The sequence below is a fragment of the Salvelinus namaycush genome, chromosome 34 (assembly GCF_016432855.1).
Source record: "Salvelinus namaycush isolate Seneca chromosome 34, SaNama_1.0, whole genome shotgun sequence".
Taxonomy (NCBI): domain Eukaryota; kingdom Metazoa; phylum Chordata; class Actinopteri; order Salmoniformes; family Salmonidae; genus Salvelinus; species Salvelinus namaycush.
In genome coordinates, this window is record NC_052340.1 from 26,374,935 (window position 1) to 26,389,863 (window position 14,929).

At 42.2% G+C, this 14,929-nt stretch overlaps 1 protein-coding gene across 1 annotated transcript in view; it reads left to right on the forward strand.

Moving 5' to 3' along the window:
- LOC120028464 (G protein-activated inward rectifier potassium channel 4-like) overlaps positions 1-12,443 on the forward strand; it is a 41,361-nt gene extending 28,918 nt beyond the window's left edge. Inside the window, exon 4 of the mRNA XM_038973673.1 lies at positions 12,085-12,443. Within this exon, the coding sequence (XP_038829601.1) occupies positions 12,085-12,443 (359 nt within the window). The remainder of the gene's footprint in view (positions 1-12,084) is intronic.
- Positions 12,444-14,929: the final 2,486 nt, after the last annotated feature.

Below are 14,929 nucleotides of genomic sequence, written 5' to 3' on the forward strand. Positions count from 1 at the left end.
CTGACCCTGGGCCTGCCTGCCGTCCGGTACCTTAGCTCTGTTGTTGTAATTAACATTGTTACTTCAACATGGTCTGCATCTGGGTCTTACCTTATCCTGATATTAACCCTAATTGCTGCTGTAAGCTGCTCTGGATAAGAGTGTCTGCTAAATGATTAAAATGTATGCAAATACATTATACAAGTGAGTAAGCATTTTTAACATACAAATGTTTCTCAAAAAGAGAAGTGGTCAATCTCTCCTCAACCAGGAAAGAATATCATGCATGTTGTTGATGTTCGTTTTGTGTGTGCAATTAAGGACAAGGAGTGCTGCTCTGTTTTGAGCCAGCTGCAGCTTTCGAAGGTCTTTATTTGTTGCACCTGATCATATTACCGGACAGTAATCACGATGGGCAAGACCAGAGCGTGAACAACTAGTGCAGTTGATCTTTGTCAAAAACGCAGAACATCTTTTTATTACTGACATACAGGACCTTTGGAAAGTACCCAGACTCCTTGACTTTTTCAACATTTTGTTACGTTACAGCCTTACTCTAAAAATTTTTTTTTTTTATCCTCAGCAATCTACACACAATAGCCCATAATGACAAAGTGAAAACCTTATTTACTTAAGTATTCAACCCTTTGCTATGAGACTCGAAATTGAGCTCATGTGCATCCTGTTTGCAATGAGAACCCTTGAGTTGTTTCTACAACTTATTTGGAGTCCACCTGTGGTAAATTCAATTGATCGGATATGTTTTGGAAAGGCACACACTTGTGTATATAATGTCCCGCAGTTGACAGTGCATGTCAGAGCAAAAACTAAGTCATGAGGTCGAAGGAATTGTCCGTAGAGCTCCCAGACAGGATTGTGTCGAGGCACAGATCTGAGGAAGGGTAAAAAAAACAATTCTGCAGCATTGAAAGGTCCCCAAGAACACAGTGGCCTCCATCATTCTTAAATGGAAGAGGTTTGGAACCACCAAGACTCTTCCTAGAGCTGTCCGCCCAGCCAAACTGAGCAAATGGGGGACAAGGGCCTTGGTCAGGGAGGTGACTAAGAACCTGATGGTCACTCTGACAGAGCTCTAGAGTCCTTCTGTGGAGATGGGAGCAAAGTACAGGGAAATCTTTGATGAAAACCTGTTCCAGAGTGCTCAGGACCTCAGACTGGGATGAAGGTTCACCTTCCAACAGGACAATGACACTAAGCACACAGCCAAGACAACGCAGGAGTGACTTCGGGACAAGTCTATGAATGTCCTTAAGTGGCCCAGCTAGAGCCCGGACTTGAACCTGATCAAACATCTCGATCAAACATCTCTAGAAAGACCTGAAAATAGCTGTGCATCCAACTTGACAGAGCTAGAGAGGATTTGCAGAGAAGAATGGGAGAAACTCCCCAAATACAGCTGTGCCAAGCTTGTAGCATCATACCTAATAAGACTTGAGGCTGTAATCGTTGAAAAAAACAATTTAATCAAATTTAGAATAATGTTGTAATGTAACAACGTGGAAAAAGTCAAGAGGTCTGAATACTTTCTGAATGTGCAGTATCTCTCCCCATCTTGTAAATACAGTGTAAATGCAGTGACTACAAGAAATACATAGTAGCATAATTAGGAATATTTTCATCGGTGGACAGAGGATTTTCAGTTTACGTTTCATCTTCCCCTATTTTTAAAATACAGAAATCTCCAACCTCTAATTTGATCTGGCATGGCTTTTCATGCATCTGAACATTTCTGCTCTAGTTCTTTTAGGATTTGTATTTATTTCATTTTTCTTTCCATACCACCAGTAGTCAACCCTCACACTCACACCATGCCTGATGCCTAGACTCAGGCAGTAAATCGCATCGCTTTCCTCTTGACCAGTAGGAGCATGGCATGCTGGGCACATGTCGTCATGTCAATCACTGATCGTTGAGTAATCCCTCCTCCACTATGTCATGATACTAAAGGGGTCTTACACAAGCAATCACAAGCTTTTCTCACAGGAATTAACAGAAGGACCTCTCCTGACCTGGGAATTGTGGCCTTCAACCATTTTGCATTAAATGTTGTTCATCTGCAGGGGAGGAAATCAATATGGTCGGCTCTTGCTAATGACATTGATTTTGTGGACTTTGTGTAAATTACAAAGTACTGCATCTGACGAATGGCCCAAGTGATCAGTCATCTTGGTGTCGGCTATAAGCCAGAGAAAGCAGAAGCCTACAACTCTTACTGTTGGATCGAAGCCCACAGTACCTGGACTGGGTAATGATAGCTCACTTTCGATTCGTTACTCAGAGTTAACAACCAGTGGATGTATTATAAGGTCAAAGACACCATTACAGTAACCCCCATGCTGCAGCAACTTTTGAATATATGTCCACACTTGTCATTATAAATGTATGAGTTTGTTATTCTGCTCTATTATGGCTAGATAGCTTCTAGATGGGGTACATTCTCTGCTGTAGTGCTAAATTACTAGGCTAGTACTGTAGTTAATGTGCTGTTGACAAAATCCTAATGATTTTCAGATTAATAGTGGAATCATCTGCATGGTTCGTGGGATCCATTCCTATAGCCAGGCCGAGGGCATGCTAAACAGCCCCAATGCAAAACACATCTCCATCTCTTGAAGTACAGTAAACTGCCCTTTTCATGTACAATTTTTGCACCGTGGACATGTATAGCCCTGCAGCAAGCATCTGATTGCATAAGCATAATCTCATTGACAAAAATAAAATCTGACATTTGCTTATATCACTGACAACCTATCACCCTGAAGATAAAAAAAAAAAAAAAACTGAGTCAGCCACTTATTCCACTGACAAATGTCATTTCTCTCACCTTGAGCATTTCAGATAATTAGAAAACAAGATGATGATTTATCTTGTCAAAGAACATTATATCCATGTCTTTGTCAATGCAACAGCAACAGTTATAAAGTGAATACATCAAATGGTCTTGTAAGATACTCTGATTATCATTCTCTCAGCACATTATTAATATGTCAGTACACTGTTTATTAGAACCTGCTTCAAATACTATATCACAAATCAACATCTTATGAGACCCTCTACCATTTACAATTCAAGCCTAGCTAAGCGAATAAGCTTACTTTTTAATCCTCCTTGACAAACTGAACAGAAAACACACATCAGCAGGTATTCAAATCAAATCAAATCAAGGTTTATTTGTCACGTGCGCCGAATACAACAGGTGTAGACCTTACAGTGAAATGCTTACTTACCAATGGTGCGGAAAAAAATGTATGTGTGTGTGTGTGTGTGTGTGTAGGTAAGTAAAGAAATAAAACAACAGTAAAAAGACATTTGAAAAAAGAGTAGCAAGGCTATATACAGACACCTGTTAGTCAGGCTTATTGAGGTAGTATGTACATGTAGGTATCGTTAAAGTGACTATGCATATATGATGAACAGAGAGTAGCAGAAGCGTAAAAAGAGGGGTTGGCGGGTGGTGGGACACAATGCAGATAGCCCGGTTAGCCAATGTGCTGGAGCACTGGGTGGTCAGGCCAATTTAGGTAGTATGTACATGAATGTATAGTTAAAGTGACTATGCATATAAGATAAACAGAGAGTAGCAGCAGTGTAAAAGAGGGGTTGGGGGGGCACACAATGCAAATAGTCCGGGTAACCATATGGTTACCTGTTCAGGAGTCTTATGGCTTGGGGGTAAAAACTGTTGAGAAGCCTTTTTGTCCTAGACTTGGCACTCCGGTACCGCTTGCCATGCGGTAGTAGAGAGAACAGTCTATGACTAGGGTGGCTGGGGTCACCCCAGGGTACGCACTACCCTCTGAAGTGCCTTGCGGTCGGAGGCCAATCAACTGCCGTACCAGGCAGTGATGCAACCGGTCAGGATGCTCTCGATGTTGCAGCTGTAGAACCTTTTGAGGATCTCAGGACCCATGCCAAATCTTTTTAGTTTCCTGAGGGGGAATAGGCTTTGTCGTGCCCTCTTCACGACTGTCTTGGTGTGTTTGGACCAATCTAGTTTGTTGTTGATGTGGACACCAAGGAATTTGAAGCTCTCGACCTGCTACACTACAGCCCCGTCGATGAGAATGGGGACGTGCTCGGTGCTCCTTTTCCTGTAGTCCACAATCATCTCCTTAGTCTTGGTTACATTGAGGGATAGCTTGTTATTCTGGCACCACCCGACCAGGTCTCTGACCTCCTCCCTACAGGCTGTCTCGTCGTTGTCGGTGATCAGGAATACCACTGTTGTGTCGTCAGCAAACTTAATGATGGTGTTGGAGTCGTGCCTGGCCATGCAGTCATGGGTGAACAGGGAGTACAGGAGGGGACTGAGCATGCACCCCTGGGGAGCTCCAGTGTTGAGGATCAGCGTGGCAGATGTGTTGCTACCTACCCTCACCACCTGGGGGCGGCCTGTCAGGATGTCCAGGATCCAGTTGCAGAGGGAGGTGTTTAGTCTCAGGTTCCTTAGCTTGGTGATGAGCTTTGAGGGTACTATGGTGTTGAATGCTGAGCTGTAGTCAATGAACAGCGTTCTCACATAGGTGTTCCTTTTGTCCAGGTGGGAAAGGGCAGTGTGGAGTGCATTAGAGATGGCATCATCTGTGGATCTGTTTGGGCGGTATGCAAATTGGAGTGGGTCTAGGGTTTCTGGGATAATAGTGTTGATGTGAGCCATTACCAGCCTTTCAAAGCACTTCATGGCTACAGACGGGAGTGCTACGGGTCTGTAATCATTTAGGCAGGTTGCCTTTGTGTTCTTGGGCACAGGGACTATGGTGGTCTGCTTGAAGCATGTTGCTATTACAGACTCAATCAGGGACATGTTGAAAATGTCAGTGAAGACACCTGCCAGTTGGCCCGGAGCACACGTCCTGGTAATCCGTCTGGCCCCGCAGCCTTGTGTATGTTGACCTGTTTAAAGGTCTTATTCACGTCGGCTACGGAGAGCGTGCTCACACAGTTGTCCGGAACAGCTGATGCTCTCATGCATGCCTCAGTGTTGCTTGCCTCGGAGCGAGCATAGAAGTGATTTAGCTCGTCTGGTAGGCTTGTGTCACTGGGCAGCTCGCGGCTGTGCTTCCCTTTGTAGTCTGTAATAGTTTGCAAGCCCTGCCACATCCGACGAGCGTCGGCGCCGGTGTAGTATGATTCAATCTTAGCCCTGTATTGACGCTTTGCCTGTTTGATGGTTCGTCGCAGGGCATAGCGGAATTTCTTGTAAGCTTCCGGGTTAGAGTCCCGCACCTTGAAAGCGGCAGCTCTACCCTTTAGCTCAGTGCGAATGTTGCCTGTAATCCATGGCTTCTGGTTGGGGTATGTACACGTACAGTCACTGTGGGGACGACGTCCTCAATGCACTTATTGATAAAGCCAGTGACTGATGTGGTGTATTCCTCAATGTCATCGGAAGAATCCCGGAACATGTTCCAGTCTGTGATAGCAAAGCAGTCCTGTAGTTTAGCATCTGCTTCATCTGACCATTTTTTTTATAGACCGTGTCACTGGTGCTTCCTGCTTTAATTTTTGCTTGTAAGCAGGAATCAGGAGGATAGAGTTGTGGTCAGATTTACCAAATGGAGGGCGAGGGAGAGCTTTGTACGTGTCTCTGTGTGTGGAGTACAGGTGATCTAGAATTTTTTTCCCTCTGGTTGCACATTTAACATGTTGATAGAGATTTGGTAGAACTGATTTAAGTTTCCCTGGATTAAAGTCTCCGGCCACTAGGAGCACCGCCTCTGGGTGTGTGGTTTCCTGTTTGCTTATTTCCTTATACAGCTGACTGAGTGCGGTCTTAGTGCCAGCATCTGTCTGTGGTGGTAAATAAACAGCCACGAAAAGTATAGCTGAGAACTCTCTAGGCAAGTAGTGTGGCATGCAATTTATCCCAATTTACTCTACTTCAGGCGAGCAAAATCTAGAGACTTCCTTAGATTAGGTATTGCAATGTACAAGAGAAAACAGGGTGTTTTGTGTCCCCGTGCAGCCTGCATCGTGTTACCAGCCGTCATTCTGTGTGTGTGGGTGCATGTGTTACTGTCGTACCGAACACCCCCGCAGCCCCTGCACGGCAGGGGGGCCCACGAGCCTATCACCGATGTCTATTATTATTTTGTTTTTTAAATAATTTTGATAGTAACCCTCCAAGAAGTCATTCATAAAACGTTTTAATATCCATATGTACTAGGAAGCTAAGTGTTTGTTTCTTGGGCTTCAGGAATGTGACTGGAAAAGTGCCTCAGGCCTTGAAAGTGATTTTTTTCATTCTCAGACTGAGAGCCTAATGCTTCTTAGGTAGTTCTTTATGAGTTTTTGTTTAGAAAACAATCTCTGTAGAAGTTACAGGGATGGTAAAAACAGCTGGATTGCAGTAGCACCATCAGGGAAACTGGGTAGAAGGGAGTTGTGCTTCAAATACAGCAGTTTTGCAACATCTTTAATTGAGCATCTCATTCTCTTTAATTGCTGGCCTCAACACGTTATGGAAAGAGATTAACTGTATAGGAAGCTCTGGGGACAGGTCGTCTGGACACGGGACAGCCAATAAATTAGCAGATGCAAGGAGGTTATCATACCTAGCGGACAACAGTTCTTGAGGGCTTGATTTTATTCATACTGGTGAACCAGTTTTTGAATTGTGTGGTTGCAAATATCAATAGTCCCTTATCTCTGTTATATCTTGGGATGCATTATTCAACACTAAGTTTAAATTGTGTGCAGCGCAATGGACATAGGCCTATAACGTTTCAGGAAAGACTCTCTGGGTTGCTAATACTCAGTATAGAAAACAGTCTTGCGCACAACCTGGACCTTTAACCGGTGGTGAAAACATTTGCACACAAAACAGCAAGTTGGATTTAATTTAATGTAATTTAATTTACCTTGATTATTGCAGCCCATTTGTGTAGGCTATTAGCCAGACAAAACCCGCTAAATTCAACGATAAATAGTGGTTGAAAATATCATCAAGCCGACTACTTTTTTCCACATTGTTAGGCTATTTGATGTGTAATTTGTATAAAAAGTTTATAAATAGCAGCTAAATATGGTGTATATAGTAGCTATAGATAGTACACTTTATAATGAAACAATCCCTAGTAAGCTAGTGTTTTGAGGGTGGACTGACTATATTATTTGATCCAGAGAAACTGTGTTACCCAGTGCTGTGTGTGCATGTGTGCCCGCGTACGAGCGTTCCATTGTGTCAGCTGAACTCACTGCAGCACACACACAGCTCTCTAGATAAAAATAGCCAGAGGAACCCTGGCCTTGAGGTGATGGCCAGTGTTTTTAAGGGGCCAGAAACACATTCCAGTGTTCTATTGACTCCCAGGCTTAAGAGGGATCCAGGTCCAGTATGTGGGTGAATGGGCTCTGTTGTGCTGCTGCTGGATGCTAAATGAATGTTGCAGAGGTGACATCTCTCTCCCACACATGCCTCTTCAAGCTTGATGGCCCTGAGAAGTGACTGTGGATGGGGATGGAGAGGAGGGGTGGGAGGGGTGTGTAGAGACCCCCGTGGCGTAGTGTTATAAAAGTCCATGGATTGTTCCAATCCCAACTCTGAGAAGAGCTGTTGAAAAATGGTGGTGAACAACATGCACTGATTTACTTCAAAGTCATTTTTTAAAATGTGGAATATACAGTATTTTTGTGTTTAATCACAAATAAGAATGCCCTGCTGATAATGATGTAGCGAGTGGAGCTGCTACGCCCAAAGACCCTAGTCATCAAAGAGCTTCCTGTTGTGTTTATTGTTGCCTACATGCACTGCTGTTGTTTTTAATGTTCTCAGAAGAGTTGGGGGATGAAACAATTTCCCCTTATTTATAGACCAAATGTGTCTGTTTTATTCCTTTATCCAATATCTTTGTTGTTGTGTAAATGTTGAAATCTATATAGAGATGTCCTTGGGTATGCATCGCTTTAAAAGAGAGAAGAAACTTAGTCCTAGGCATATGAAAGGGAGGGAGGGTGGGGAGAGAGATAAAATACAGTTTTGTCTGATTACTGAACGTTCTTCCCCAAAATCTCTCCTTCTGTGCGATTTCAAAGAAGAGCGCGTCCAACTTAAAACAGAATTACTAACAGATTCATGAATATGTTAAATATAGTATATTGTTGTATTATGTAAAAAAAGATATTTGCATGATATAATCACATAGAGTTTACTTGTGTAGTCCAGACACATTTGTATAATGCACACTCAGCCCACATATAATTCACATGTTACCTAGATTTTGAAATTGTATGGAAAACATCCATTGTACATTATAAAGTGGGTTTATTGCTTAATTTGAAACATGAACAAACACTGGTTTCAGAGTCAACCAACCAGGTTACAGAGCATTTTGTATTATTCTGTACGTAATTTGTGGATGTCCACCACACATTTCATATGATATGTCACGAGTCACAATCCATATTATACAGCATGTTACAAATTTACTAAACGTACAATATGTAACAATTTTGCAAAACGTATAATATGGTATAGACAGTATATAGTATGTGCATAGTCACTTTACGCCTACCTACATGTACAAATTACCTCGACTAACCTATACCCCCGCACATTGACTCGGTACCGGTACCCCCTGTATATGCAGTTGAAGTCATAAGTTTAAATACACTTAGGTTGGAGTCATTAAAACTCGTTTTTCAACCACTCCATACATTTCTTGTTAACAAACTACAGTTTTGGCAAGTCGGTTAGGACATCTACTTTGTGCATGACACAAGTCATTTTTCCAACAATTGTTTACAGACAGATTATTTCACTTAAAATTCACTGTATCACAATTCCAGTGGGTCAGAAGTTTACATACACTAAATTGATTGTGCCTTTAAACAGCTTGTAAAATTCCAGAAAATTATGTCATGGCTTTAGAAGCTTCTGATAGGCTAATTGACAGGCGACAGGCGACAGGTAGCCTAGTGGTTAGAGCGTTGGACTAGTAACCAAAAGGTTGCAAGATTAAATCCCCGAGCTGACAAGGTAAAAATCTGTCGTTCTGCCCCTGAACAAGGCAGTTAACCCACTGTTCCTAGACCGTCATTGCAAATTAGAATTTGTTCATAACTGACTTGCTAGTTAAATAAAGGTAAAATAAAATATAAAACATTTGAGTCAATTGGAGGTGTACCTGTGGATGTATTTCCAGGCCTACCTTCAAACTCACTGCCTCTTTGCTTGACATCAAGGGAAAATCAAAATAAATCAGCCAAGACCTCAGAAAAAAGAATTGTAGACCTCCACAAGTCTGGTTCATCCTTGGGAGAAATGTCCAAATACCTGAAGGTACCACGTTCATCTGAACAAACAATAGTACGCAACTATAGACACCATGGGACCACGCAACGGTCATACCGCTCAGGAAGGAGACGTGTTGTGTCTCCTAGAGATGAACGTACTTTGGTGCGAAAAGTGCAAATCAATCCCAGAACAACAGCAAACGACCTTGTGAAGATGCTGGAGGAAACAGGTACAAAGGTATCTATATCCACAGGTAAACGAGTCCTATATCGACATAACCTGAAAGGCCGCTCAGGCAAGAAGAAGCCACTGCTCCAAAACCGCCATAAAAAAAGCCAGACTACGGTTTGCAACTGCACATGGGTACAAAGATCGTACTTTTTGGAGAAATGCCCTCTGGTCTGATGAAACAAAAATATAACTGTTTGGCAATATTGACCATTGTTTTGTTTGGAGGAAAAAGGGGGATGCTTGCAAGCCGAAGAACACCATCCCAACCGTGAAGCACGGGGGTGGCCACATCATGTTGTGGGGGTGCTTTGCTGCAGGAGGGACTGGTGCACTTCACAAAATAGATGGCATCATGAGGCAGGAACATTTTGTGGATATATTGAAGCAACATCTCAAGACATCAGTCAGGAAGTTAAAGCTTGGTCGCAAATGGGTCTTCCAAATGGACAATGACCCCAAGCATACTTCCAAAGTTGTGGCAAAATGGCTTAAGGACAACAAAGTCAAGGTATTGGAGTGGCCATCACAAAGCCCTGACCTCAATCCCATAGAAATTTGTGGGCAGAACTGAAAAAGCGTGTGTGAGCAAGGAGGCCTACAAACCTCATTCTGTTACACCAGCTCTGTCAGGAGGAATGGGCCAAAATTCACCCAACTTAATGTGGGAAGCTTGTGGAAGCTTACCTGAAACGTTTGACCCAAGTTAAACAATTTAAAGGCAATGTTACCAAATACTAATTGAGTGTATGTAAACTTCTGACCCACTGTGAATGTGATGAAAGAAATAAAAGCTGAAATAAACCATTCTCTATACTATTATTCTGACATTTCACATTCTAAAAATAAAGTGGTGATCCTAACTGACCTAAGACAGGGAATTTTTACTAGGATTAAATGTCAGGAATTGTGAAAAAATGTGTTTAAATGTATTTGGCCTAGGTGTATGTAAACTTCTGACTTCAACTGTAGCCTCGTTATTGTTATTTTATTTTGTTTCTTTTTACTTTAGTTTATTTAGTAAATATTGTATTAATTCTATTTCTTGAACTGCATTGTTGGTTAAGGGTAAGTAAGTATTTCCTGTTGTATTCGGCGCATGTGACAAATAACATTTGATTTGATGGTTCAAATTTGCTAAATGTATGTATGATATGTTACGAATTCTAGCTAGGTGGCTAGGTGGCTAAAGTTAGCAACCTTTGTTTTGCCTTAAGTAATCATCTGTCTTATGTAACCATACCAAACGTAGCATATCAGACTAATTTGAGTGTCCCGGATTTACCTTTACTATGTTACTTCTTGTCTATAAGACCAGGCTGAGTCAACTGGACCATATCACATCTTTCTATCTCTTCCCATAGAATTGATAGTGTTTGTCTTCTTCTTCCCACTCAGAGTAATGGATTTACTATGCCCTGATGTAATCACAGCAGGAGTGTAGCAGGCTCCTGAAGATGCTGTTATTTAGCTCTAGATCACAGCAGATAGGTGGGTCTTTGTTTTCCCCAACAGACCAAGAGATGTTTATTCAGTGATTCACCAAGAAAAAATGATCCTATGCAGTTCCCTAAAGAAGCAGTTGGCTTCGCAGATCAATTGATTGTTTAGGACGCTGTGTGCTGTCAATTACCATGAGGAACCTCCAGTGTTCGCCCCTACCAAAGAAAAGAGCAGCTAATTGAGTGGAACTGATAAAAATGGCTTTCAAGTTTTTTTATTGTCCAACCAAATTAGTTGTAGGCAGATCACTGGATATGTGATTATTTGTTGTCTTATTTTTTATTCATATTGACCCTGACCTCTGACATGACCTTTGACCTTGGTACACCCACTGGAATACATTTCTATTACAATTTTTTTTACACAAACTTGTGTTCATAGATTTATTTGTATATGTCTGTCAGTTTCATATAGTTTGATACTTGTATCAGCAAAGAACAATCAATACTGCCAAGGTAAACCATAGACACTGCAGCCCAAAGCTCGGTGAAACCAAGGTAAAAGGCAGTAACTGACGTAAGTGATGAGCCCCCCCCCCCCCCCCCCCCATTTTCTCCATAACACAACACAATGGAGGCAGGATATTTGTCCACATGATAAAGCATGTATTAAATGTATAAAAATGTTTTTTGACCAAATGTGCAGTTACTGCCCTTTTGCTTGGTAGGGCAATACATTATATGCTACATACTCAATTTGGATAGATACTGTATTCCCCATCAATTAAGTTGGACACTACAGCAGGCTGAATGGTTAGTAAGATCTAACTTACAATGCTTTGTAGAGCACACTTTGGAATCCTATCAGGTTATGAGACAGATTCTCCAGAGGTATGGACATTAGCATAGACACACAGAGAATCCCAGGTGGAATATATCTTCTTGGACCTCTCAGTCCTGATGCTCCTCATATCTTATTCTCACTGATCCTCTCTGTTTGTTGATCCTGAGACCTCAGACCGTTATTGACTCTGGAGTGTTGTTTGTGAATAATTTACTATTCCTCTTCCTCCCTCCATCTGGCTCTCCTTTTCTGTGTTTGTGTGTGTGTGTGTATTTCTGTGTGTGCATGTGCGTTTGTGTGTGTGCACGTGTGATCGCATCTGTGTGTGTTAACAGGGATGACCTGCCAGGCCCGGAGCTCTTATCTGGACAAAGAGGTGTTGTGGGGCTGGCGTTTCACCCCAGTCCTGTCTCTGGAGAAGGGCTTCTACGAGGTGGACTACAACAGCTTCCACGACATCTACGAGACCAACACGCCGTCATGCAGTGCTAAAGAGCTAGCCGCTACACTACGAGAGGGCCAGCTGCTCCCCACGCTCTCTTCGCTGACGCCCGAGCCCACCAAACCCTACACCCTGGAACCTCTGTCCACCCACAACCCACTCACCAAAGAGGTGGACAAGGGGGAGGAAGGGGAGAGGGGAGAGATCAACGGCTCGGCTGCAGCTCTGGAAGACCAGCCCGGACTGGACTGACTACTTCAGATAAGCCAAACCAGAGACAAAGTTACTAAAGACTATGCCTCATTTAGTCAATGGCCAGCTTGTTCCATTGCATTGCTTGGAGATAAAAGATCCCCCCCCCCCCTCCCCATGCAATAATTCTCTAGAGTGTCAATCTGTAGTAAATATTTGTTTTGCAGACACAAATACACACAAACAAACAAACACACACACACACACAATTATACAAACATAATATGCTCCAGATTGGTCGTATTGTCTTTTTATATTTGAGGCGACCACATATTTCCATTACAGTAGTAATAGCTCAAGTGATATACTGTATAACCTGAAGTGGAACAGGTAGCCATGACGAACGAATATCACAGCTTACAAATTATCCAATATCCTAAATTTAGAGATTGTTGATTCCGCTTCCGACAGAATATGTACGGACCAGATCATTATCTTCAATCCCATCACGCTTTGTTATTACAGTACTCCACTATGGAAACTCTTAACTGAAGGCAATATATACGCAGCCGCGCTTTAGCCCTCCTTCGTACCTGTAGGCAGGAAGTAGAGCTCAGCTCAGTTCAGCTCGCCGCCCGCTATAGATCAAGCGCTGTCTCTTTGTCCAATCACCCTCGTATTTTGTCCAATCTCCCTTGCGGTTCCACTGTCATGCTTAATCGCATTACGTGTGACAAATATACTAGAGCAAAACACAGGACCCAGAGAGTCCCTCAGTATTGGACCCAGGGGAACGGGCAGTACCTCATTTTGATATTCATGATACATAAGCACAAGTCCTGTGACCCTGATATGCCCCCCTTCCCTCCATCCCTGTCCCCCCTCCTGCCCCTGACTGGTGCATATTTTAGTGCATGGTGTTGAGTATAGGCTACTGATGATACAAGCAGGTTTATAATGATATGTACGCTCATAAGTATTTCTTCCCTGCACTGTGACATAATACAAGCTATTTGTGCTATTCGTCTTACTTCACCTTTGGTTAGTTCTGTTTAAATCAAATCTAAATAAAATGCAATTGTATTGGTCGCGTACAGATATTTTGCAGATGTCCAGATTCAGTTTTATTCTACCCATAGTCCTGGTCTGGACTCAGCTAGCTACTGTTGTCTCTGCTTAAGAGCGTGTATGACTCTGTCACTTGTCCTGTGTGTCACATTTTCTACAGTTTTCTTTTGAGGATGTGTATGACAGAGCTTGCATGATAATAAACTGTCCCCTCGACATAGCAAGTTTAATACACTACTAATAATACAGGGTATTTTCTAGGCATGCAAACTACAATGAACAATTTCTACAGATATTGTAAACCAATATGTTGATGATAGCTAAGATGACAAATATCTTAAATTGAACCCTTCTCCCCCCTTCTATAACATTTATTTGCATTTCTCCAAACACTTGTTCCATCAATGTATTTTATTTCACTGTGACATTGTAGCATCATATTTATGCCATTTGCATAAAGCTCCTTTATCATTAGAGAAAATAACTTCTCCCATAGGTGGAATGTCATCTGTTTTATGTGTGTTCTCATGGGAATAAACCTAATATGGCCAAAAGCACAGTACAGTATGTTTCTGTTAGAGAACCGTGTGTGTGTGTGTGTGTGTGTGTGTGTGTGTGCCCACATGTGTGCACGTTTATGTGGGTACGTTTATGTGGGTGTCTGTGTCTGACTGTCTGCGTGTGTGTGCGTTTGTTAGTTTGTTAATTGATTTAGTCCTCTGTAAGTATGTGTGGTTAGGAGTTATTTTCCTAACAGAGAGAGCTAGTGGAAGTGAGAGTACAAAGCACAAGCTGCTGCGCGAGCAAGTCCTGATTTCACCCAAGGCTCTGTAAAATAGTTGACATTTTTACACATGCTACCTGACAACTGGATTAGAGGTGCATCGAATCATGAGAAACAGACTTAAGCAACCATTTGTAATTGGTGTGGAACAATCTCATCTTGCACAGAAGCTCTGGGCACAAACACACTACTAAGCACAGGCAGCCGGTAGAGAATAATGATACAGTACAAACAAGAAATAGAAATCCAAGGCAATGTATGAATTTAGTACCGTCTGTACTGTAAATACAGCATGCATTGAACCACAATTTCTTGTATGACTGCCAAGAACTATGTGGGTGATACAGTTCTTCTGTTATCATTATTAACCGAAAACATAATGTCATAGGGTACCAGGGAAAGGAGACAAATCCTGGCTGTATTATTCCAAGCTTATTCACTGTTGCCTTTCTAAATGATTTCTGATTGAGTAAGAATCCCTGGTAACAGAAATAGCTATACTCACCACCCAGCAGTGTAACACCATCTCTGAGTCAGCTTCTTCGGTGTATTGGGAGATTGTTTTCCCCTGAAATGGCCTGCCGAGCGATTATGAAGATATCACAGCTATTAACAGTGAACAGACCCATCACAAAAGTCACTGACATAATCAAATTTCTGCTTTATCAAATTTCTGCTTGGGTTAAAAGCAAAC